Genomic DNA, 26,135 nt, shown 5'->3' on the forward strand with positions numbered 1-26,135 from the left:
TTTTTATATTTGGGAAAAAAAATCAAGAAAGTATACATGATTAGAAGTTAGACATGCTTAAACATTCAACAACCAAGGTCTAATATGTCTACAAAAACTGTACATCCAGTCATTTGAGGCATAAACATAAGGATCAAATTAAGTCTGATGATGTACTGATAATAGCAAGTACACTTTACATTACTTAAGACCATTTTTCAAATATTACATTTTAACATATTGGACAATTTTACATCGAGGTGCCCAGATGTCTCTAGTGCCACCTATCCTGTATCAGTTTGTTACTTGGTGAAGCTTAGCTTTATATAAAAAAATAAAATAAAAACAGCAGTCCATCCCCTTGTGTGTCAAAATGTTCAGACATTTTCGAAAACCGCCTATCTACAAGCTCATCATCGGCTATTTTGTAAGCGTATTTGGGGATTGATTGCTTTACCAACATATATTTCTTACCCCTTTCTGCACATCGTATCCAAAAAGTAAAGCATTTCCGCCACTCTCAGATGTTTTAAATTTTAACGGACCATAAAAGCTATCCAACAAGTTGAAGAAAGTATTTAATTTGCCTCGGTCTTCATCCCGTTCCATAATATTTTGCATTAGAAGATGCAATTCAACATTTGACCAGTAGGCGAATCAGTAATGTTATCTCTACGGGCGCAACTCTTGCGCAATGTCTTAAAAACATGTAACCGGATGAAAACCGAGGCAAATTAAATACCTTCTTCAACTCGTTGGATAGCTTTTATGGTCCGCTAGAACTTAAAACATCTGAGAGAGTGGCGGAAATGCTTTACTTTTTGGATACGATGTGCAGAAAGGGGTAAGAAACATGTAAAGTGGAAAATGTGCGACAATGTCAACCGCAAACGGCAGGAAATAACGAGGAACCTCATCTCGGAGCTATACAGCGGAGGGAGAGGTTCCGTCGGAGCTACGCTGCGTGTAGACGAGGCGTTTGAAGACGTTAAACCAGTGGAGGAAAAAGTATTATTTCTACATTGCAGTATTGATACTTTAACTCAAGTAAAAGTCCAGAATTCAAGATTTACTTGAGTAAAAGCACAAAAGTATGGTATCAAAATGTACTTAAAGTACCAAAATTAAAAAGATTACTCATTGTGCAGAACGTCCCATATCACAACTTATAACATATCTACCAATAGCAGATCTACAAGCTCACAAAGCGTTGTATTGTGCTTGTAGATCTGCCATTTTCAAATAGGGCTGAAGTGGCTAACTTGTGAAAGTAACCAAAGTTGTCAAATAATCGTAGTGGAGTAAAAAGTACAATATTTTCCTCTGAGATGTAGTGAAGTAGAAGTAAAAGTATTGAAAACACTCAATACAATGTGTGACGCCACGACACAATAAAAACACGGATAAAAGTGGTCCGAGTGTGTTTGTGGTCCGTTTACCTGCTTATTTATCCTCGAATTGGTCAAACTACGACACAAATAACGCCAAAACGCCGTCCGTAACCCGTTGTAATGTGTCGATAATCTCACAACACAAATGGAGAGGTGTCCCTTTTGGAACCTCAACCTCTTAGGTACTACTCACGGCCAAAGCACTGCTCCACTTCTCTCCCAACTTGCTACAAAAATCGCTCATGCAAAAGTATAGAAGTACTTCTATTTTATTTTCCACCTTCACATGTGTCTCCTTTTATAATAATCATAAAGTGCTCTATATTTCATCTCGCAATTTACTTCCGGGTGTTCCGTTTTGAACAGCCAATCATCTGCGAGATAGTGAGCACAGACAGAGAGGGAGAGAGAGGGAGAGAGAGAGAGAGAGAGAGGGGTGAGAGAGAGAGAGAAAGAGAGAGGGAGAGAGGGAGGGAGGGGGAGAGAGAGAGAGACAAGGAGAGCATGTGTGTGTGTGTGTGTGTGTGTGTGTGTGTGTGTGTGTGTGTGTGTGTGAGAGAGAGAGAGAGCGCGAGAGAAAGAAGGAGAGAGAGAGGGAGGGAGGGAGGGAGAGAGGGAGGGAGGGGGAGAGAGAGATGATGAAGGAAGACACACAGCTGTGCGCAATGACTGCACAGACAGACAGACAGGACAAGCACAGGCTGCACAGCTGATTTTCAGCGTTCGCTGTTGTGATAACTATTAAAGTTTCTAAAACGTAACTTTCACGTGACGTTTATAGGGGGAAACATGATGAAAGCATTTGTTTTCGCATTGGTAGGTCAGGAAAAAAACATTTTTTTAAACTACATTCAAATGGCAATTTTAGCATTCGATTTACAAAAGAGCGAGACACAGACACGGAGAGAAAAAAATACTCGGGGGGTGGGGGGGGGGGGTTACAACACGGCCGATCGATCTACACCAGACTTTTCATAGCGAGCGTATGCGTGGTGCGCACAGCGCGTTTGTTTAGATCCAAGTGATTATCAATGATACCGGCTACACCAGGCGCGCGGATATGCTGTTATATTATCTTATTCATTCGAACTCTGTAGAACTTCTCCGTGTTGTGTGTGTGTGTGTGTGTGTGTGTGTGTGTGTGTGTGTGTGTGTGTGTGTGAGAGAGAGACACACACACACTGCAGGCAAAGGGGCGGGGGGCCGGGTGAAGTCAAGGCACAGACGGGTCGCCTATTGTTTACGGACAAAGGATGTTATGAGACAACAAAAATTAAACCTGCCTTAACAGTTGCGTGCATTAGCACACAATGAGGCTAAAGGAAACATTCTGTCTAAATCACTAAATCTCCAGTTTGCTAATTCACTACTTCTACTACTACTTCCCTATTTGAAACTTTCAATTTCTCTAAATATTATACACTTTCACGCCAGCCTACCCAGCCAGCACGCCCATTGCGTCCCATATGGTTTCAAGGTGGGCTAAACCATATGGGCCCCATGTCGGCAATGTCAGCGGGATCCACTTGGGTCCCAACTGGGATGCCCATGTGGGATATAAGTGGGTTCTATCTGGGCCTTAGGTGGGTCCCACCTAGGCAATTCTATGTGGGACCAAGGTGGGTCCTAACTGGGTTGCCCATGTGGGCTATAGGTGGGTCCTACCTGGGCACTAGGTGGGCCCCAACTAGGCAACTCTATGTGGGACTGAGGTGGGTCCTAACTGGGTTTGCCCATGTGGGCTTTAAGTGGGTACTACCTGGGCCCTAGGTGGGCCCCAATTTGGCAATTTATGTGGGGCTGACATGGGACCCATATGGTTTCAAGGTGGGCTGAACTATATGGGCCCACTTGGGCTTTCCCGTGTGGGCTATACGTGGGTTCTACCTGGGCCTTAGGTGGGCCCCACCTAGGAAATTATATGTGGGACCGAGGTGGGTCCCAACTGGGTTGCCCATGTGGGCTTTAGGTGGGTTCTACCTGGGCCCTAGGTGGAACCCAACTAGGCAATTTTATGTGGGACCAAACCTTATTGGACAGACAGGGGGACAAACACACAGGGACAGAGACAGAGGGGAGCACAGGACACTCAGTGTTGCCATGTCCTCTGATTATAAGCGAATTTGCCTTACTTTTCACCACAGTGTTGCCATGTCCCACAATTATAAACGACTTTGCCCTACTTTCACGCAATACTCTCGCTCACACTGTGAGGTGGCTGTAAGGTGGATCTGCGATGCGAAGTGTACGACGCGTCACGCTAGATGTGAGGGCCGCGCAGCGGCCCGAACTTCTAGTTAATTCAAACCTCGCTTTAAATGTTGTCTCCAGCCGAAAGATCACGTGATGTCGCCACGCATCGACGTCACGTGGCCCTGTGCGCTCGAGCAGCGCTGGAGGGGCAGGGCGGGCAAGGCCTTTCTTCAGTGTTGCCAGATTTTGCGAGAGAAATAAGCAGCCTGGTATCTGTGAAAAACAAGCCCAAAGGTAGAAGCATGAGCGCTTTAAACATACATTATGCATTAATTTGGGCTATTTTAAAAATACTAGATCTACAAGCTCACAACGCGTCGCGATGTGACGCGTTGTGAGCTTGTAGGTCTGCTATTTAAAGAAACAAATCTTGAAATAAAATGTGAAATATTTTTTGAAACATTCAAACACAAATAGGCACAAATAGGCTACATATTAATTTTTGGGGTCAATGACGTGAAAATACCTGCGAACGAAATAATAATCAAAACATTTGGATGCAAGCCCAAATAAGCAACTACGCTTTAGAAACAAGCTCCAAACTACCAATATTTACAAGCAACTTTACAGGGGGAAAATGCCCAAAGTCGCTTATAATAAGCGGACATGGCAACCCTGCTTTCTTATCGACGGAGAGGGTGATCTATGGTTGTATGAACCAATCCCCCAGAACCAAAGAGGATTATTGAAGCTACTGATGCCTGGTGGCCAAATTTGGTATTGCAAGACTTCAGAATTTGTGATTCTACTGTGCTCGCTTCAACCGTCTGAAACGCCAGTGCGCCTAATCTATTGGCTCCAAAAAAATTGGAGCCAATCCAGGAAGTAAAGGTATTTTGGGGGTGCTTCATGCGCTCGTGAGTAACATTGAACTGAATACAGCATGGTGGCGGGGCAGTCCGCCCTCTAGATATATTATAACTATTTGATTTGAACTACTACAGCTGTGTACGGCTTCGGCCAGTGTTGCCATGTCTGCTTATTATAAGCGACATTGATTGATTGATTGATGTAGTTTATTTAGAAAGACATGAGAATAGTACATGACAGTACATAACAGTACATGGAAGTACAAATTCACAATACAAGGTCTACTAAACTGGAAACCCTCATTAAGCACTAAGCTTGTTTAAGATGAGAACCCCATGCACACAAATCATGATGAAATATAAGAGGCAGGCAGATATACACACTACTATACAGAATGTCATACAATCAGCTTTCAGGTTACTGGTATGACGAGAGAAAAAAAATATATATATACAAAAGAGGAAAATGAAGGAGGGGGGGGGGGGTAGGGGGGGGTAGGTTAAGACTTAGACAGGGGCCATTTTCGAATTGCAGCCTCCTGAAGGTGTATCTTTAGGGCAGTTTTGAAAGTGAGTAGGGTTTTACACTCCTTTACTCCTTTTGGTAGGGCATTCCACATTTTTGATGAATAGCATGAGAACGAGTTCATACCCTTAGTTGAGCCAAATCTGGGTTGAACATGATTTGTGGAGCTGCCTCTGGTGTTATGATCATGGACTGCATTAACATTTTGGAAGTATTTTGACAAATACAGGGGGATCCCAATGTTGTGGTGTATCTTGAAGACCAGGCCCATAGCAAGTTGCTGTACTCTGTCCTCAACCCTAAGCCATCCAATCCTAGCAAAATGAGCAGGGGTTAGATGGGTTCTGTGATTGAGGCCAAGAAGTAGCCTTACAAGTTTGTTTTGGGATGTTTGGAGCCTTGTTTTTAAGGCCTTGGAGGTGTTGTGATACCATGAAGTGCAAGCATAATCATAATGACCTTGAATGAGGGCCCCTGCATGAATCTTCAGAGTATTCTTACTGACTAGGCGATCAATCCTCCAAAAATAGCGTGTTGTTTGGTTGACATTTTTGATCACTTTTTCAGCGTTTTTGTTACCAGAGAGGTTTGCCTCCAAGATGGAGCCCAGGTAGGTAATTTCATCCTTTCTTTTGATGACATCATCACCCACTTTGATCGTGAAACTCTCTGCCTTGCTAAGGTTAGGACTGGACCCAAAGAGGATGGATTCAGTTTTACCCAGGTGTAATGAAAGTTTGTTGTCAGAGAGCCAGATGCAGATCTTGTTGAGTTCGGAGCTGAGAGTTTTCTCAACCTGTAGCCTGTCCCTGTCCGAGACTAGCAGGGCCGAGTCATCTGCGAACAGGAACAGCTTGCAGTCGCAGGCCGATGACATGTCATTCACATATATCAGGAACAGTAAAGGTCCTAGTATACTTCCTTGTGGGACACCACAAGTCACAGGGAGGGGGGGGGACTGGGTGCCGTTTACTTCCACCACTTGCTCCCTCCCTTCCAGGTAGGATCTCATCCAGTTCACTGACGTATCATCAAAACCTATTGCTTTGAGCTTATTGATCATAATTGGGTGATTGACGGTGTCAAAGGCCTTCTGGAGGTCCAACATGACCATGCCGCAATATTTGCCCAAGTCGACATCTTGTTTGATAGAGTCGTTCAAATAGAGAAGGCATGTGTCAGTGGAGTGGTTTGTTCTGAAACCAGATTGGAATTTGTAGATTAGATTTTTTTCGGCAAGATACTTATCGACCTGTTCATAGACTATTTTTTCCATGACTTTCGAGATGGAGCTAAGAATAGAAATAGGGCGATAGTTGCCAGGGTCTAATTTGTTTCCTTTTTTGTACAGAGGGGTCACCCTTGCTTTTTTGAAATCGTTACGGACCCGTCCCTGTATGATGGAGAGGTTTATTATGTGGGTAATGATTGGAGCAATGGAGGCGGCCGAGTCTTTTAGAAATTTGGCGGGGATATTGTCGAGGCCTGTGGCTTTGTGTTGATGAAGAGCACTCAATTTTTTAAACACCTCTTCTGTTTTCACAGGGGAGAGTTTAAAATCATCTTTGCGTACACCCTGTTTTTCGTAAAATGAGTCAACATGCTCTTCACCATAGCACCCAGAGTGAGGGGGTAGTTTTTCAACCAAATCTGAGGTTATGGTCGTGAAGAATATGTTGAGGATTTTACTCACTTCATGTTTGGATGTGATGAGAGTGTCATTCACCTTGAGGCTTATGTTTGTAAACCTGGTTTTCAATTTCTTGCTGCAGCCTAGTAGGTTGTTGAATAGCTTCCAGAGCTCTCGTGGTTTGCTTTTATTTTCCTCAATTTTGTCATCGACATTCAACATTGGGACTTGTTTTTTCCCCTGTAAAGTTGCGTGTAAATATTGGTAGTTGCGGGTTGAAATTTTTTTTGGGGCTTGTTTTTAAAGTGTACTTATTTATATATCTTTGTATTATTAATGTTTAAACCAGTCCTCAAACATTTGCATGTCAAGGACGCCCCAAAATAATGTAATTCTCCCCCATCTGAAGTTTATTTTTCAAATATATTCAAAACATTATTTCACTTTTTCTTTTCAAGATATTTTTGAAAATAGCAGATCTACAAGCTCACACCACGTCGCTAATATAGGTTTAAAGTGCTCATTAGTCGCTTATTTTGGGCTTGTTTTCATAGACCTGCCTGCTTATTTCTCTCACAAAATCCGGCAACAGCGTCTGGTAAACCGTACGAGGCATGATCCTGCCCCCGTGTGGCGATAATAGTGTACTGTAGCCTATGTTCACCCAAAAGGAGAGTGCAAAACCCTGCTATTTAATTTGCATTGTGCATTGGCACAATAATCATCCAAAGCAATAATGGGATAAATTAAAGGTAGCTAAAGTGAAGGAATTAACTTAAGCCTAAAGTTATGTAGTGCTTCTCAAAGTGCTGTTTGTGCAACATTATAACAAACCTTTAAAAAAAAAGTCATTATTTAATAGGACACAATAATGCATGATGCAGGCTAGAATGTCTCATGAAAAGTGGACTCTCATTCTACAGTAATTAACATTCTAAGTACATTTTTGAGCTTTTAGTTTATTGCCATGACAGCTAGTATCAGTGCTACATCAACAACAATGGTAATCAAAATCTGTGACTCCAACAGTTGCTGTCTAATTTAATCTGATTCAATCAGTGGTGCCTGTAAAATTAAAATCCCGATAGGATTTGTGCAGAAATGGTTAAACAGCGAAGGCTGAACAAATGTAATTATGGCTACAAGCTACTACATACTCGTAGTCTACCTCAACGTGTGTGTGTGTGTGTGCAGCCCTGCTGAAAAAAACAGCTTAGACCAGCCTAAGCTGGACCAGCTGGTTTTAGCTGGTCTTGGTGGTTGACCACTTTAAGGTGTGTTTTGGACGTCCAAAACACACCTTAAGCTGGTCTTGGTGGTTGACCAGCTTAAGGTGGTAGGTTTTGCTGGTTTAAACTGGTAGCTGGTTTAAGCTGGTAGCTGGTATTTTTGATGGTTTAGCTGGTTTAAGCTGGTAGCTGGTATTTATGATGGTTTAGCTGGTTTAAGCTGGTAGCTGGTATTTTTGATGGTTTAGCTGGTTTAAGCTGGTAGCTGGTATTTATGATGGTTTAGCTGGTTTAAGCTGGTAGCTGGTATTTATGATGGTTTAGCTGGTAGCTGGTTTAAGCTGGTTTAAGCTGCTATCTGGTATTTATGTGTATTCAGGTGTATTCTGGATATGCAGTGACCAACTTTGCTGGAGAGGATGCATGATCATGGTGAATTTCAGCCAGGTGCCCACAGCACGTGGTATATTTAAAAAACAGTAGCCTACAGTAGCCTATATAAAAGTGAGCAAAATCCACAAAGTCATAAATAATCATGTATCAATTTCATACATAACAATACTTTATTAAACACTTATAAAAAACCCTCAAAAACAACATTTAAATAACAAATAAATGTATAAATAAACACATAAATACATGAACTTCAACCTGAGGAACACACTAACACACACACAGTGTTCAAATGACTGGAAAAGAGTGAGAGAATATGAAAAATCGGACAGATCCGTCTTGATTACATGACTATGGAGATACTGTATACCGATGTGTGTGATGTTTGGAAAACATCTGTAAAGTTGCAGCCAAAAATGTGTCTTGCAAAAATCGGCCTGCTGGTGGCGCTATAAAGCATTACCCCCATATCAACCCCCCCCCTACACAGACACACAATTTCTTGTCCTTTCTATTGATGTCCTGGCCATGGTCCATGGCCTTCCTCTTTGTGAGAATGTTCTGCCCCTGCAGCCACCAATGGAAACAGTCTGAAAGAAAACAAACAAGAACCCCCAACAATAAAACAAATATAATTAGCAATATACTGCATGGGGTGAGTTAAATGAATTGTGATGTTTTGAGAAAAACTTAAAGTAACTTAAACTTCACCCATTTTCAACCTTATCTTCATATAACTAACTGATCCTCGCTAATGTTCATTATACAATGGCACCATTTCTGTCTACTCGTTCTGCCACTCATTGGTGGAATGTGGACAGTTCAGAAACCTGCCTACCAGTGACATCACCAATGGAGATTCCAAGCTAATAGAAACTACAGTGTGTCTCTACCTGGAAAGTTTGCATGCAGAAGTAGAAGCCATTGTTCTTGCATTAATAATGAACAAATAAAGTTGTTCTAAATGACCAAACCTGCCTACCGATGATGTCAAAGGTAGGCAGGTTTCTAAACTGTCCACGACCTATCAACGAAACACAGAGTGAGTAGACATAAATGGTGCCATCTTAAAATGTGTATTAGTGAGGACCAATTATATGAAGATGAGTTGAAAATGGGGTGAAGTGTTTTTTTAACCCCGTGTTTCAGTTCAGTTAGAAAACATGCATTTGAATGAAAAAGGTGGGTGGACAGTGGGCAGGCAATAAGTCAGATGGCTACAATGGACAACAACAATTTGGGGGAAAAAGCTACCCCTGCCAAACATGCATGTAGGGCTGCCACTACCAATTATTCTACTTGCGATTATTCTATTGATTACTTTTTTGATCTACAAGCTCACAACACGTCCAAAGAGTTGCAAGCTTGTAGATCGGCATTTCTTTCAGCCATAAAATCGATTTTATTACAATAGAGTATTTTCTTTTATGATTGATTAATAAGCTTAATATAATCTCTTTTCCAGAAGGTGACATTCCCGTTTCCCGATCAGTTTTTCATAGCTTCATTTGATTGGCTACAACCAACATCTCCATATGTGTTTCTGGTTGAAACAGTATGCTGCTGAGACAACCAAATGAAGGTATGAAAAACTGAACAGGTAACGCTAACGGGAATTCCACCTTCTGGAAAAGAGAACTACAGTCATGCACAGAGCAGATTGAATTATGAGATCAAGTCATAATGAACCCCCCCACCCCTCAGTAAACATACCTCTTCTGAGTCCTGCGGTCAGGGGGGTTTGGCCTCCCCCTTGCTAGTGGGGCATTCTTTGTAAGGCTCCTGCATGGTCTTCAGGGTTGTTGTCCCCCAAATGGCAACAGCAAGCTCCTTCATGAACAGGGAGTCCTTGGTGTTTGCTGCCACCATCTTCCAGATCTCCTTTTCGAGCCACACACCAGAGCCAATGTGGACCTGAAACAGAAGAAAACAACACATGTTTTAGAAATTAAAAAACATTTTACCATGACATTTCAGACTCATTTTTGACAAAAGCAGGCCCACTTCAAACAGAATTTACTGTAAAGAAATTACATTTTCAAGGACCCCCAAATGTGGACCCATTTAGAAAAGAGTTGGTGCCATGGACCTCCAATAGAGAAGATGCTAATTGTTGGATTACATTTAGTACAGAATTCTACAACTGTCTATACTGTAGGTGGGGAGAGTTGAAGTAATTCTTATACAGTACATTGTCATTGGATTACATTCTAGCTGGTAAAATAGTAGTGAAATTAACCTTTTCCACCCGGCATCCCTATTTTGTTCATGCCATAGGCAAAACTGTTCAAAAATAGTTCAAAAATAGTTCAAAAATAGCAAAACATAGCTGATCTACAAGCTCACGATGCATCATGACACGTTGCCTATTTTTGAAATGATAACTGTTTCTTATTTAGCTGGGGACACTGTGGAACCCCACTTTTAAGAACCACTGTCCTACACAGTATGTTTCTTCAATACCTTGTCACCGTTGCCGTCAAACATCCCAGGTGTCGATGCCAAATCATCTGACTCGGGGGAAGAGGAAACGGAGGAAGTTGCAACTGAAAATGTAGAGAATCATATTTAAGCTCCTTTTGGCAGTATCACAGTACTTATATTGTACACATTGTCACCATTTTCCGTAGAACAGTATCACTGTCTAAACACACCTATGCTGTCACTGGTTTGCTTATCTGCAGCAGGGATGTCAGGCTTTGCTGCAGAGCTATATTGGGGCCCTTCCTCCAGTTTCTGTTTTGCAATCTCTAATTTGTTGCATCTTAAAGCATGAACAGGGTACGGAAAAATAAAAAATAAAAACTGAATTGATGTATGCCTTAGTAGGATACCAGTTTAATAATGAGCCTAGCATCTGTCCACTCCATTTAACATGCTTTCTATATAATGTTTTTTAACATTTGTGGTCAAGATCTAAGTAAAAAAGAACATGAGAACAAATAACCAACATATCGATATATACAAAAAGAGAAGAGCAAACTCATGCAACTGTTTCGTTAACATTAGTCATTGCTTACTTAGTTTTAAGATGCTGTAGGTCCAGCTCCAACTCTTTGGCCTTCTTCTGGGTATGACTGTACTTGACATTTCGTCGTGGATAGCTTGGGGAACAACAGCATCTCCACCGTATTCAGACGAGTCAGAGTCTAAAGGTAGTGCAAGTAATATATTTTGGATAAAACAAGATGTTTTTTGTTAGAAAGTTAAAGTGGAATAAAATGTAATTTTATGCAACCTGTATCGTAGAGTATATTAATACAATATAACTTATACAATCTGTATGTTAGAGTATGTTAATACAAATAATACAATATAACTTATATAATTGGGGTGGTTGTATTTAGTCTCCCTGCTCTTCTATTGAGACATTTAGATAGTGTCAAAGGTCATGTCTCACCTAGACACAGGATCTGACATGAATTTTGATCTGATGGTCAAGATTCAATGTATCACCTGAGCAAGCAGGCAGGCTCTATTAGCTCAATGGTAAAAGGTTACAGCACTTGCTCAGGAAACCGGGTTCAAATCCGGGGTAGAAGAGGAAAGTTACATAGTGCAGCTTTAACCCATTAAGACCTGGGGCCGATTCTAAAAATGCTCTCTAAATCCTAAAAGTTTTTTGAACATAAAAGGAAAAAGATTTGAGGTACAAATGTTCACTTTAAAACATATATATTCAAAGATTTTCAAAAATAGCAGATCTACATTCTCATAGCGCGCCACTCGGTGTCGCGCTATGAGCTTGTAGATCTGCTATTTTTGAAGCCAAAGGTCTAGCCAAAGAAATCAAAACAATTACACAGATGCGTTCCTGGTCTAAATGGGTTCAAATTTTGTATGCCCACTTCTTTGTGTCATCACTTCCAATTGTAACTTATTTATCCTGTATCCTGTATGAGTTCTGATTGGTTAAATTTGGTATTCCTGGAAATGCATTTTCGGCTTACTAAAGAGGTGGAGAGTCTGGGAGACCCCTGTTACTGAACAAGCAATGATTACTTTAACATTTAACAAAACAATATCACTTTACCTTCAAACTGTTTTCTTCTCTTTGTGGGAGGGGGGGGGGGGGCATAACACATAATGGTTCTCTCTGGGTTCCTTTTTCTCTTTTAGTAGGGCTGCAAACCATTCATTTTGGCCACTGCAGCCAAAGAAATGTGTAATAATAACACACACACACACACACACACACAGACAGACAGACAGACAGACAGACAGACAGACAAGGGAATCATTAATGTTCAGAGTTCACGGGATATTAAAACACTCTGTAGCTTCATCACTGAAAGCGTGTGTCCACACACACACACACACACACACACACACACACACACACACACACACACACACACAGACGTCATATTCTGAATTTAGTTTTGAGCGGCACACAGGCAAGCAGTAGTGGCCTATAGTATAAATTATATTGTATATTCCCACTATAATGTATTGTAATTATTGTCATAATCCCTTTATCAAGACAAATTAAATAACTAAACAATGTGTAGAGTTGGGTCATGACATGAGTCACTTGTGATTGACTTCGAACACAGCAGCCTACGCACTTAATTATCAATACAGTAATAGTAGGCTAAAACGCCTACATAAATAGTATTTCTGTGTGTCAACACTCACCTAAAATGTCCGCCGCTTCTTTTTCTTTCTTTTATCTTCTCTGAAGCCGGTTTATAATTATTTTTGATGAATCCAAAGCAACGCAATAAACTTTCTACTGAAGTGAGAGCTGCAGCTCGACTCAGACAGCATTCATTCTCCCCGCGTATCGCGAGCATAGAGTTCAAGGGTCACGAGCCTGCTGAGACAGTGTTGCCAGATTTTGTGAGAGAAATAAGCAGCCAGGTCTGTGAAAAAAATTAAGCCCAAAAGAAGCGACATTTAAACCTATTTGAAAATAGCCGATCTACAAGCTCACAGTGCGTCGCATTTGCAACACATTGTGAGCTTGTAGATCTGCTATTTTCAAAAATAATAAGTGAAATATTTCACTAAATATTTACAAGCAACTTTACAGAAAAACAAGCCCAAAGTCACTTATAATAAGCAGATATGGCAACACTGCTCAGGGCCCATAAAGGGCCCGCTTCTCTGTAAAAACAGATGTACAAGCTCACAACACGTCAAATTGCGACAAGATGTAGATCTGTAGATCTGTTCATTTTGGTAACCATAGCAAAAAAAAGTGTTATTTAGAATCAAACTAGCATATTATTTGCCAATTGCGAAATTAAGTAAATAAGTTTGGATGAATGTTGTCATGATAATAATAATACATTATTATTATTATTATTATTATTATTATTATTATTAAATATAATATTTATGTCACATCACAAGAAAAGGACAAGAAATGTAAAGTAAAATACAATGCAATACAATACAATACAATACAATACAATACAATACAATACAATACAATAAAATATACTGTATATACTGGGGGGGGGGGCAATTGTAACAGAAGAAAATCTTCACAGTCTAATGGCAGGTATGATGTCTCCCCGGGATCCAAACTAGTTAAAATAGCAGATCTGCAAGCTCACAACGCTTGTAGATCTGCTATTTTCACTGCATGCTTTTTTTTATTAATTGATGGAATTTCTTAGATTTTGTATTTATTTGTTTTTTTATTGATGAAGATTTTAGATTTTTGGGTGGGAAATGTTTTGAAATAATATAGTAATATATTTTTGTAGGAAACAAAAAAAGGGATCTTTCCTCGTGATGTGTACATGACCCACAAGCCACAAATGGGCCCCGACCCACTGTTTTGGGAAACACACACGTGATCTAACCCAGTGGTCCTCAACCCTTTCAGGCCGCGACGTCCCAAAATAATCATATTTGAACTGGGGACCCCCCACCCTTAAAGCACTTGGAATGTAGGAGTTGATGTAGGAGCATTACGTTTAGTTTGACTCTATTGTGAAAATAGCAGATCTTCAAGCTCACAACGCCTCGCAAGGAAGGTGTTGTGAGCTTGTAGATCTGCTATTTTAAAAATGTTTTCTTATATTATTATTATTGTTAGACAATTTGGCCAATGTTTGACATTTTTTTATAGTATAGTTTGTTGATTACTTTTGATGCAGTAAATGGTGGTTTTTTTTTAGGTACTAAAAAGGTCTTAAAGGTCCTTAAATTATCACTTCACTGTCATCTGGGTGGGGACCACCCCCAAATCACGTGGGGACCCCCCTGGGAGTCCCGATCCACATGTTGGATCGGGATCTAACCAAACTTGACCAGCTGCTAAGCTGGTCTTTGCTGGTCTGTCCAGTGTCCAGCCATCTGACCAGCTAAGTCTAGCTGGTAAGCTGGTCTTTGCTGGGCAGTCCACCCATTTGACCAGCAAAGACCAGCTACCAGCTTGGCTTTGCTGGTCAGTCCAGCCAGCCAGCTGGCTGACCAGCAAAGACCAGCAAAATCCAGCTTAGTGACCAGCTAACCAACTACACTGGCAAACCAGCCTGACCAGCCTGACCAGCTTGTCCAGCCTGGTATGCCATCTAAACCAGCTTAAGACCAGCTAAGACCAGCTAATACCAGCTAAAACCAGCTAAAACCAGCAACCACCATAAGCTGGTCTGTGCTGGTTTTTTCAGCAGGTGTGTGTGTGTGTGTGTGTGTGTGTGTGTGTGTGTGTGTGTGTGTGTGTGTGGTTTAAATGTCTCTACAGTGCACATCTAGACCAAGTTTCATAATAAGGTTTTTCTAGGGAGGGGCCTTGTCACCTTTCACTGACCATGTGCTGCTGAAGTCACCAACCATCAGTAATATTCCCTTTACCGTATCAGAAATTAAAGATATTTTTCATAAACTCAGGGCTGTCTTCATTAGTGCATTCACTTTAAGTAGAAATACATAACACCTGCTATAGAGCCAGCCATTTTCTTCTTGAGTTTGCTTGATTCTTGATTTAGTCATTTAAATCTCCCTTCTCTACTTGTACCGCATCATGCAGAGTAAATGGATATTTTCATCATAACTCCTGCCTCCTACTTACTTTTCTCTTCATGGCATTCAATATTGTGACCCACATTTTTGCAGGTGTTCCTTTAAACCCAAATGGCCCTGTATGTTGTATCAGGGGTTCTCAAACCTTTTTATACCAGGATGCCGTTTTATGGGGGGAATTATTTTCATGGCCCCACACTTCATTTATAGACAATTTCAAAGTTGAAATAAAGAATATTTAAAATTAAAGCATATACTGTTCATTGGTAGCCTTGGATAGGAATATTTATTTATAAAATACATTTACAGTGCTGTGATTCCTGCTGATTTTGTCTCATCAACATAGTTTAAAAGCAAATTGGAAACATACTGTACAGCCTAATGCCAGAACCGCAATTAAAAAAGCAGTTTTTTTTGCCAGAATCATAATTATAAAAGCATTTTTTTTGCCAGAATCATAATTAAAAAAGCATGCTCTTTAATATAAAATATAACAGATATCAGTTGTCATTGTGCGACTTCCAACCCATTTGAGAACCTCTGACATAGTGGATAGTTTGTCTTAGCTTATTCAGCTCCGATTATAGTTAGCCTGTTGTTGCACTCTGAGGCTTTGTTCAATTCCATTTCGAAGATGAAATAAAGCATATTTAAAAAATAAAGCATATGCATCGGTTGCCTTGAATAAGATTGTTTACTTCATTTACAATGTGATTCCTGCAGATTTTCTGCAGAGGCTACGGAAAAGTGGTTCTGTACATATTTGCAAATGGAAGCATACAGCTAAAGAAAAAAAGCTAATACTCTTAAGAAAGAATACCAAAAAAAAAACAGACTTAATGAGAAGGATATATTGTTTTGTTTCTTCTAGTTGTCAATGTGTGACCCCACATTCACCTTCCAGTGACCTCACTCTGGGTCCCGACCAGTATACTTTGAGAAACTCTGTGTTAGCCTATAGACTAGTGGTTTTCAAAGTGGGGTTCTTGAAGGGGGGATGATGATATAATAAGGAACCAAACTGACCGTTACTGGTCTTTAAGTCTGAGAGTTATAGGGGTCCTAGGACACATATGCACACCAAACTAGGGGTCTTTGACATTCAAAAGTTTGAGAATCACTGTGATTGTCTGCACCTGGTACTGTGTTCTGGTAGCAGTTCAACATATTTAGCCTTGGTGACGTTTAATATATCAAGCTTTGTGAGCTCTTCAGTTTAGTAATCCTATTAATTCTTTAGCATTTTATACAGCCTTTTAATATCGATAGACAGATATTCAAGTAATAGTTTCCTAAACAATCTGCCCATAATTATAATAACTCAATGAAATGAGCAACTGAAATGATATATTCCTCAACTCAATCATCTTTTATTCAATAAACACTTTTTAGCTGCGATCATATTTTTCAATTAAATATAAAATATCACAAATGTATGACCTTCCATAAAGAAACAAATAGAGGGATGAGGAGGAATAACAAACATCCTCATTGTACTTTAAGTAGACAGATCTGTACATCATTTCTATATGATATACATTGTTGGCTTTGACTCAATTCAGGGCCGGAGTGGAGCTGAAAATCAGGCCGGGAGATATTCACCCACCCAGTCCACCCAGCATGAATAACATTTTGGGGTCTTTAAAAAAAAGAAAAAAACAAGCCTTTGGGAGGCCTTTACAGTTAAGTTACAGCAATTTCACATGAGAAATGTATCATCTGATTTATTATTAACTTCTTCCCTCCATTAACATAAGACACACAATGTACTACAAAAGAAAACAGTCAGACAAAGGTGGCTTTTATGTTTGGACTAGTGGGAGACAAACAGTTCCACAACAAACTACAGCACTGCAGCAGACAGCAAAATAAATCTACAATGGATAAAGATTTTTTGACAACCAGTAGTGCCAAGGTTGTTATGTTGCAGCTATAAGAAAAGCCATGTCAACTGGTGTTATTAAAAGGGTCTAAGTCTGAGGGTACAAAATGGAACAAAGTGTTCTTATAGCCTATCAATAATATCAATCATTTATCTGGCCTCCTCAAGCTCCCCTGGGGATGTCCCTGATGACTACCCCAATCCACATGTAAGTTGAGAAGAATCAGTGGTGTAAAGTAACTAAGTACTTGTACTCAAGTACTGTACTACAAGTACTGTACTACAATTTTGAGGTATTTTTACTTTACTGGAGTATTTCCAATTTTCAGTACTTTTACTTCTACTCCACTACATTTCAGAGACAAATATTTTACTTTTACTCAATTACTACAATTAATAGAAAACTTTAGTTACTAGTTACTTCGTATATTTTGATTATTATTACAAAACCACTTCAGCCCTGGCCCCTATATACATTTTGGCCATTTGGAAATAGCAGATCTACAAGCTCACATTGTGAGCTTGTAGATGGGCAGGCCCGTGCAGGCTGGCTCAGCTGCACTGCTGTAGCAACACTGACTGAATTGAATTGAAATTGACTGTGGTTGGCTTGCCTGAGGCTAGGAGAGATTTTGTTTTGTTTTGCTGCAGTACTGAAGCGCTGCGCTGGCTGTGGCTGGCTGGCCTGACCTGACATGACCTGAGGAAAAACAAACAAAAAAACAGCCAGGCAAGCCACTAGGAGGCAGGCCACCGGGTCCTCCCGACCGGGCCTGATTCAATTGCTCAACTATTTCCCTTAATCATCAAATTCATTACTGTGATGTCGGTTTACAAGTTGCCGTCCTTAGTCTGAACCTCTTTTTCATTCATATTCACTTCCGAATTAGGACCTTAAGAAAGGAATAAAGAGAATACAACTATAGCATAGCCTAACTGTAGAAAAAAGTCACCGTAATCCTACCATGTTCTTGGTTTAAAGAGTATAGGCTTTATGGCATAATATGTTATAGTAAGACTTTTCTTTGTTATGTTTTACAAATGCAGCCAACAAATGATGCTCAAAAGACCTATAATGGTATAATACAGTTGCTAAAATACAATACTGCCACTTTACTCACTGCTCAAGAATATAACATTATTAATGTATTAAGACATTTATCGTTTGCTTTACGAATTTTAGCGGTTTCCATACTACGGTTTGATACTACAGACTCCCCTTTAACTAAATAATGAACATGAATACAATTTATAATGTCATGTCGACAGTGCATATTGGGTAGAATTGCAGGACAGACAAACCAAAGCAAACACACAAACTACCACATGTAAACACAGCCATCATGTAGCTGTACCAACACACCAGCTAACTAATACATTGTGAAAATTATGATTTCAGCACATAACTCTTTCACAGATCCAGTGGACTAAATTGGTAGAACACCCTGCATCATTCCATCCTCTATTAGGAGCATCAGGTTGAGACCCATCATAAAACTCCACACAGTCGTCATCTGTTTTTTGGTTATGCGGGGCATTAGGGTACCAGTACCTGGAAAAGTATTTTATAACACTTAATACTGATTAGAAAAACTCTTGCAAAAATAATTATGTGAAATGTACTTAAAATGTTTGTTGAAATGAACAAGAGAAGAATGAAGTGAAATGAAGATAAGTCTTACGTTGGTGTGGTCAGTGCTGTTCCATCTACCCACTTAAATGATCCTTCTCTGTCTCTGTCAGTCAGGCCCAGCCACACTCTCTTGTTTACACGTTCAACAAAGTCCTGGACAGAAAAGCTGCTGGTTACTGATGTACACACTGTACAACACGCACACACATCAAAGGCAAGGCAAAGTTATAAATGCCATCTTTATGTTTTTGCCATTATTATAACCCTGAAGCAAAACATAGCGGAGATCTGCTATTTTCAGTGTGTGACACCCAGATATAAATCAGGCATAACTCCAACACTAATCCCTAAACCTGACCTCTCAATGCCTAATCATAATCCTAACCACAACCACAATATGTTATAACTCCCCACATAGTTTATTTTTACCATTAAACAACCATTTCTCTTGTGAGGAACAGGAAATTGGTTCATAATGTCTATTTCTCACATTCTACTATACTTGTGGAACATTTGGCCCTCATATGTATAGTAATACAAGCACACACACACACACACACACACACACACACACACACACACACACACACACACACACACACACACACACACACACACACACACACACACACACACACACACACACACACACACACACACACACACACACACACCTATATACCTGTTCTTCTTTGCTGTTTATGACAATCAGGTCAGATTGTCTGTCTCTACACCACTGTCTGCTCTCCTCCCAGTTCTTCTCCTCAGTAGAGATGTAATAACAACCTCTGTCACATTTATGCCATCCATTGATTGGTTCTAAAAGCAAAGAATAAGCAACTGTTATTTTATTTGCTCAAATGAATGACACATTTTGTTTGACATGATATAACCATGCAGAAAACAGTGATGTCTGACCACAGAGTCTCCTCTTCATGTCATCTCTCTCTTTAGTCAGTCGGGTAAGTCTGGTCTTCATCTGGTCAAAACTGATCTGAAGTTGGTCTCGTTCTTCAGTCAGGTTGCTGTTCCAGGCCACCATGTTGGAATGATCTGAATAGACCCACATTCTCTCAGATTCTTTTTAAACACATTTTGCAGTGTATCTCAAATGTAGTAAAATTTTAGCATTAAGTTATATTTTATGCTAGCATATGTATCAGACTGGAGTCTTTCTACGTGTTCTAAGTTTGAATGTTCTCCCATTGTTCACTTGGGTTTTTAGAGAAACTACCCTTGAGCAAGGAACTGGCCTCAGAGCTGGAGCTGGTCCCTGGGTTCTGCTAAGTGGCTGCTCACAGCTCCCAGTAGTTAGGGTGGGTCAAATGCAGAGGCTGAATTTACTCATACAATAAAGTATAAATTAATTTAGATGTTGTAATAATTTGTGTGTTCTACATATTAATCAATTGATATCAATATCGTTGAAAATGCACTTGGTGTTCAGCACTTTGTCTCTGGCCACACCCCTCCTCTCGCCAACACCATGTGACCATGAGAGTTGAATATACTCTGTCTAGTGCAGTTCACCAGTGGTAAAACATCCTGTTCAAGTGGTGAAGTGAAGCTATTTGAATTAAAGAATGAGTTTACATTAAGGACCATCGTATTCAACATTGGTGGTCACCAGGGTTTCTTTGAGCAATGCATGTGAAGTGCCATTGTTCACAGTGGTTCCTCTAAGACAGTTGATTCCAGCTTTCTAGCTGTGGTCTGTGTGGTAAGAATATGAGTTACCACTTCTCTATTCTCACAGTTCTCATGGTGCCAGTGAGTAGCCTTGGAATAACAATTATATTTATGCTACAGATACTGGTGCTGTAATAATACTAATGATAATACTTATTATTATCATTTATTTATTTTATGGGGTATCATAAAGTGTAAACATTGTTATAAAATACATTATTTTATTACACAGCTTGGTTGAATGCTTCATTCTGATTGGTCAATCGCTGAATTCAGCGGTGTGTTATCAGTGAATAATGACCGATGAGCTCAATAACAGACCGCTGTCTAATCAAAGACTCAGAGCACCTGCTCATATCAACCTGCACTGCTTGATTTTATGCTGTATCCAACATGACAGCCATGTAGACAAACACACCATGTCATTTACAACTAAACGTTGCTCTCAAGAATGTTTTTGAAAACATTTAAAGTGAGAAATAGACGATGCAATAACCAGAAAGTGATTCTATTTGATCCACTACACTTCCTTGTTTACGGCAGAATGCCAAAACGGTCGCCACAAAACACAGTCGCCCCGGGGGAAATCGGGCGGTATTATAGGTAAATCCGGCGGTATAGAATGGGGGCGAGCGTGTTTTGGTGTGAGTCTTCCGGTTACCTAATGGAATACTTTCATTTGTTTTCCGAGGCAAACTTGTCCGCCCAGCTGAATACTTATGGAATACTTTCATTGCCGTAAGCAAGGAAATACTTCGTTTTGTTGTTACTTTTGGGTCAATTCATTTATTTATGTATTAAGTAGCCGTGTAATAAGCGGAATGTATGAAAATTAAATCCCTTCAGGGTGATTATCCACCATGTCGGTGGATAATCACCCTGTCATGATTTAATTTTAAATAATGACCTCCCATGCATTATCCCTTGCATAAAACTTGACTTACAGAGATAGAGTGGTACTCCAATGATGAGAGCCAGAACAGCAAAGAGCAATCCAACACCAACTCCAACCCGCCTGTACTGTCTTATGACTGGAGAGGGGTAAAATATTATTATAATTAAAAACAACAACAAACAAATATTCATTGTAGGTTTAACTAAGGTAGATGTTGGGAATAATGTACTATTGTTATATGTATTCCATGGGTGGTTGTATGGTAAGGTTGTGTTTATAACATAATTTGTTTTACTTTGAGCTCTGCTTTATCTTTCTTAATTTTAACTTACTAATAACTTTAGCTGGTTAAAACAAAAAACAATAACCTAAACTTATTTGTTTATCTAACATATCAATGCTGTTGAGAGCTATCAGCAAAAATGTTTGAACTCAGCTACTGCAGTAACAGTATTGTTATCTAGTTCACTAATATATTGTAGTTCTAGTTGTAAATAGATATTTAAATAAATAGTCGACTCCAGTGGTTTTGTACCATTTTAAACATTTCACCATAGCGATGCAAGGTTGAAAGGGGTTCAAATATATATATTTTTAGGGGATAGAATTTGCCTCTGTACTGAGAAATTATAGTGTGCTTAAATTCCTGATAGTACAATAATAACTTTTTGTATAGTTGCATATATTGCATTAAGGTTGTGTGATTGTCACAAAATCCCAAGGAACACCTGGTCTCACAGCATACCGTTCCTTGACACACTGTTTGAGAACCAGTGGTTTACAGTATACTGTAGGCTACCCTGCTTTATCAACATGTGTAAAGTAACGTACATCCTCCCCTGGTCTCTTTATAGTTTTAGTCAACAGTTATGGCTGATCGATTATTTTCTTAGCGTATTATTCAATCGAATAATCGACAAGCGTTTTTTTAAATACATATTTAATATTTTTGTATTTATCATCTAATAGATTTTTTTATAATGAAATTGATTTATCTCATGCCTAATTGTATACTTCGTTGCACAACAGTGTCGTAACAATTAGCGAAAATAGCCGATCTACAAGCTCACGATGCATTGTGATCTGGAGGGGGAAAAAGCCAAAATTGATTAAATTGATTTGTTTGATTAACTGTTACACCCCTAAACAATACCCATGCAGGTAAGATGACAGAGGGTTGATTTGGTAACATCTCTTACCAGACTGCGGTATCTGTGAGTCTTTGTCCTGGGCTGCAGGCGTAGTCTTGGTCTCAACATTTGCGTAGATATCGTCAGGGTCATCGTCCTGCTCTTGGAGCTCGATGTTTTCATAGTCATCGTCAGAATGTTCAGCCACAGCCATTTCTACATTTATGACTTTAAGTCATCTTGCAGGTAGTTGACCCTGGTCCACCTCTTCTCAACACACTGAACAAACGAGAAATGTTGTCTTTCTTTTAAATATGCCTCTCTTCCTCTTTTTTTTATGTTCTGCCCTTTGTGCTTTGTTGCAAAATACCAAAAAGAATAAAAACATACATTTGCATAGCTTTTAGGAAATGATGACACAGCAGAAAGTGACAGCAGGATTAGTGTTGTTTGGAGAAGTTGGTTTGCTCTGACTTTGAAGATGGCCTTATACGGCTTCATGTATGGTGTAAATAATTCACAGAAACATTGACATATATTTTGGATGCTGTTGAAAATGATTATATTTGCAGGCCAACTTAAATTGATAGTGTACTCAAAATGACGAATGATCATGTTTCTTGGGGAGGCAGTGGCTCAGGGGTAGAGTGGCCGGTAAAGCGGTCCGATGGAAACTGCAAGGTTCCCAGTTTGATCCCGGGCTAGACACTGAACCCCTAATTGCTCCTGATTAGCAGGCTGGTGCACGGCCTTGCATGGTTTCCTCCGCTGTCGGTGTGAATGGGTGAATGTAAGGCTTGTAATCTATGTAAAGCACTTTGGATAAAAGCCCAATATAAATTTACCATTTATACATACAGTACTATAATGGTCTAACGATGTATGCAAAGTCACTTCACTTCTACTGCGGCTAATGCAGGGTTCCTCAAAGAGTGTGCCATGAGGCCAGTCCAGGGGTATACTGGAATACTTTGATACAATTTGGAATCAACCAATATGACTTATACATCTACAAGTAATCAAAGACATTGAATATTTTAAGAGACTGACATCACAACATGAAAGAAAGGATATGCTTTCAACTGTGTGTGTTGTGGTCAAAATCAACATGACACAAATAGTTATGTGTTTCCACCAGGTCAGATAGGTTATTGTGGGCCAGCAATGTTCAGAATTCGCCAATCAGGATGGAATATGAAAAATCGGACGGAACCATCTTGATCACTTGACTATAGAGATAATGTGTACCGATTTGCATGATGTTTGGACACAATTTGTAGGAGTAATATAAAAAAGAAAAGTGAAAAGTTAAGTGAAAGCAAAAATTGTGCAGTTTCACCGCAATCGGACACTGCGTTGATGACTTGCCGTATTTTGTTCAAAACGGGCCACTCCTGCAAACTTTAGATGTCAATCTTAGCCAATCAGGATGGAATATGAAAAATCAAACAGATCCGTCTTGATCACATGACTATAGAGATCATGTGTACCGATTTGCGTGAAATGTGGATAAAATGTTGGATGTTATAGCGCCACCATGAGGCTGATTTGAAAATGTTCAAGTGGCATTTCTTCCTCGGCCTAATGGGAATTTGCGTGCAAAGTTTCACGGAAATTGCACGCTGTGTTCATGATTTGAGGCATTTAGTTCAAAAACGGAGCAGTCCTGCTAACTTTGGAAGCCAATTTTAGCAAATCAGGATGGAATATGAAAATTCTGAAATAATTGTTTCGTTTAATGACTATAGAGATACTGTGTACCGATTTGCGAGAGTTTTGGACAAAATCTGTATGAGTACTGTAAAAATTGTGTTTTGCACAAATCGGCCTCCTGGTGGCGCTATAAAAGGCCCATGTGAAAAATTTGGGGCAGAGGTTCTGCTCTGGCATCCAGGGAGTGCGTGTGCACAGTTTCGCTGCGATCAAGCCAACGGTGCCGGAGATTAGCCGTACACAGAATGACACACGGACACACGGACGGACGGACGGACGGACGGACGGGGGGTAAAACATAGTCTCGCCATGCCTTTCAGCCTGGCGGAGACAATAAATCAGATCCGTGCACCAGAATGCTGCTCCCATCGTGATTTTTTTTATTGGTAACGTTTGGAGCCGGGAGGCCCTTCCTCAGACCTTACTGACACACTGCAGACAGCACAGACAGCTTATATTCAGTGTGTGATGAGCCCCACACACCTGTGGCCTTTCAGCCCTGCCAATGATACATCGAACACCCTGTCCCAAAAACATTATTACAATATTACATACATTATCTCAGGCTGTATAGCCGTCATAAAGCTACCTAGAGAGGCACCTCTTGTCTACTCTAAGGAAAGTAAAAAATAAAAACACCCTATGGCAAGGAGAAACTCCACAACAACTCAGAGGACAAAGTATGTCCCTGTACACAGGCCCAGATTGGACGGACTGGCACTTAGGGCTGGGCAGTCTGGGGCCGCGGCCAAGCCAAGCAAAAAAAAAAAGAAAAAAGAAAAACAACCAACCCTGCACGCCCCGGCTTAACGCAAGGACTTTAGGTGCTGAAGCACAGGGCACCAACTTGGGGGGGGGGGGGCACCAACCTTTTGGGGGGGCACCAAACGGCGTGGAGAAAGGGAAAGAAGACAGAACTACTGCCGAAAAGCGGCGACATTTAGAAGCACAGGCTGCTGAAGGAGCGCTAAAACAGTGAAACGCGCCGGTGGAGCGCCATTTTGTTCCGCACTGCACCAATTCAACTGTCCTGTAGAAACGCTATGTCCAATCTTTGATAAAATGAACAGCCACAGGACTAGTGATTACATTGTTATGAATAGGCTATATGCACAGCAGCCATATTGGAAGGACATTGGGCCTTCACAGGTGTTACCAATGATACACTCCGACAGCCAGACACCAATATTTATACACACCTCTATTTCGATTATAAAGAAGACCCACCTTTTCGAATATTAATAATATATAATAATAATAATAATAATAATAATAACAATAATAATAATTATTTATTATTTATTATTTATTATTTATTATTTATTATCATTATTTATTATTTGGTCCCTGAGTCCCGATGAGACTATAGACAAATCCACAGCGCCTATATTAATTTTATTATAATGTCAATAAAAATATGTATTCTCTAAATATTAATATACTAATATTTCCTGAATTAATGAACTTTGGTGAAGTGTCTCGTAGGGTCGGGGGTGACGTGTTGCTATAGTTGCTATTAATTACCCCAACCAACATCGAAGCACCTGCATGCATTAATCCTTCATTAATGTCTGTCTGTCTGTCTGTCTGTCTGTCTGTCTGTCTATAATAGCCGATCTACTGTCTATAATAGCCGATCTACGTTGTGAGCTTGTAGATCGTCTATTTTTGGCTAAACTTCTCCTCAGAAAAGGGATGCTAGGGTTCAAGTGGTTATAATAAGGTTTAAAAAAAAAAAGAATCATATCACACAAAGATTTGGCAGACCCCTGTAGCAGGGCCGGATTTTTTTTTTGGGGGGCCCAAAACCATTTGGGGGGGTTTTCGGGGGCCCCAAACCCGCCAAATGCGTAGGAAAATATGCATTTTGGCACAGTTAGACCTTTTTTTCAGTTTTTTCGGCTGTTTGTGTATTACTGCTTCCTATTGTTCTTTTGGGCTTGTTTTCCTAGGCTTCTTTCTCTCGCAATATCTGGCAACACTGCCCATGGAAAATCAGGGCAGA

The 26,135-nt window shown here is 40.0% G+C and overlaps 1 protein-coding gene across 1 annotated transcript; it reads right to left on the reverse strand.

The window, feature by feature from the left end:
- Positions 1-8,361: 8,361 nt before the first annotated feature.
- LOC308081023 (uncharacterized protein) lies at positions 8,362-11,807 on the reverse strand. Its single transcript, XM_080457431.1, has 4 exons — positions 11,231-11,807; positions 10,674-10,756; positions 9,924-10,124; positions 8,362-8,800 (listed from the first exon to the last, which is right to left on the reverse strand). The coding sequence occupies exons 1-3, from the start codon at positions 11,298-11,300 to the stop codon at positions 9,942-9,944; spliced, it is 336 nt and encodes a 111-aa protein (XP_080313557.1). The 5' UTR covers positions 11,301-11,807; the 3' UTR covers positions 8,362-8,800; positions 9,924-9,941.
- Positions 11,808-26,135: the final 14,328 nt, after the last annotated feature.

This window comes from Gymnoscopelus braueri (assembly GCF_963280865.1).
Source record: "Gymnoscopelus braueri genome assembly, contig: SCAFFOLD_224, whole genome shotgun sequence".
Lineage (NCBI taxonomy): Eukaryota > Metazoa > Chordata > Actinopteri > Myctophiformes > Myctophidae > Gymnoscopelus > Gymnoscopelus braueri.

Excerpts from the sequence above, each read along its gene's own strand:
- LOC308081023 (XM_080457431.1), bottom strand. The coding sequence starts at position 11,300 with ATGTCAAGTACAGTCATACCCAGAAGAAGGCCAAAGAGTTGGAGCTGG. Across the intron at positions 10,757-11,230 it reads CTACAGCATCTTAAAACTAA|TTGCAACTTCCTCCGTTTCC; the intron begins GTAAGCAATGAC and ends CTACATTTTCAG. Across the intron at positions 10,125-10,673 it reads TTGACGGCAACGGTGACAAG|GTCCACATTGGCTCTGGTGT; the intron begins GTATTGAAGAAA and ends CTTCTGTTTCAG.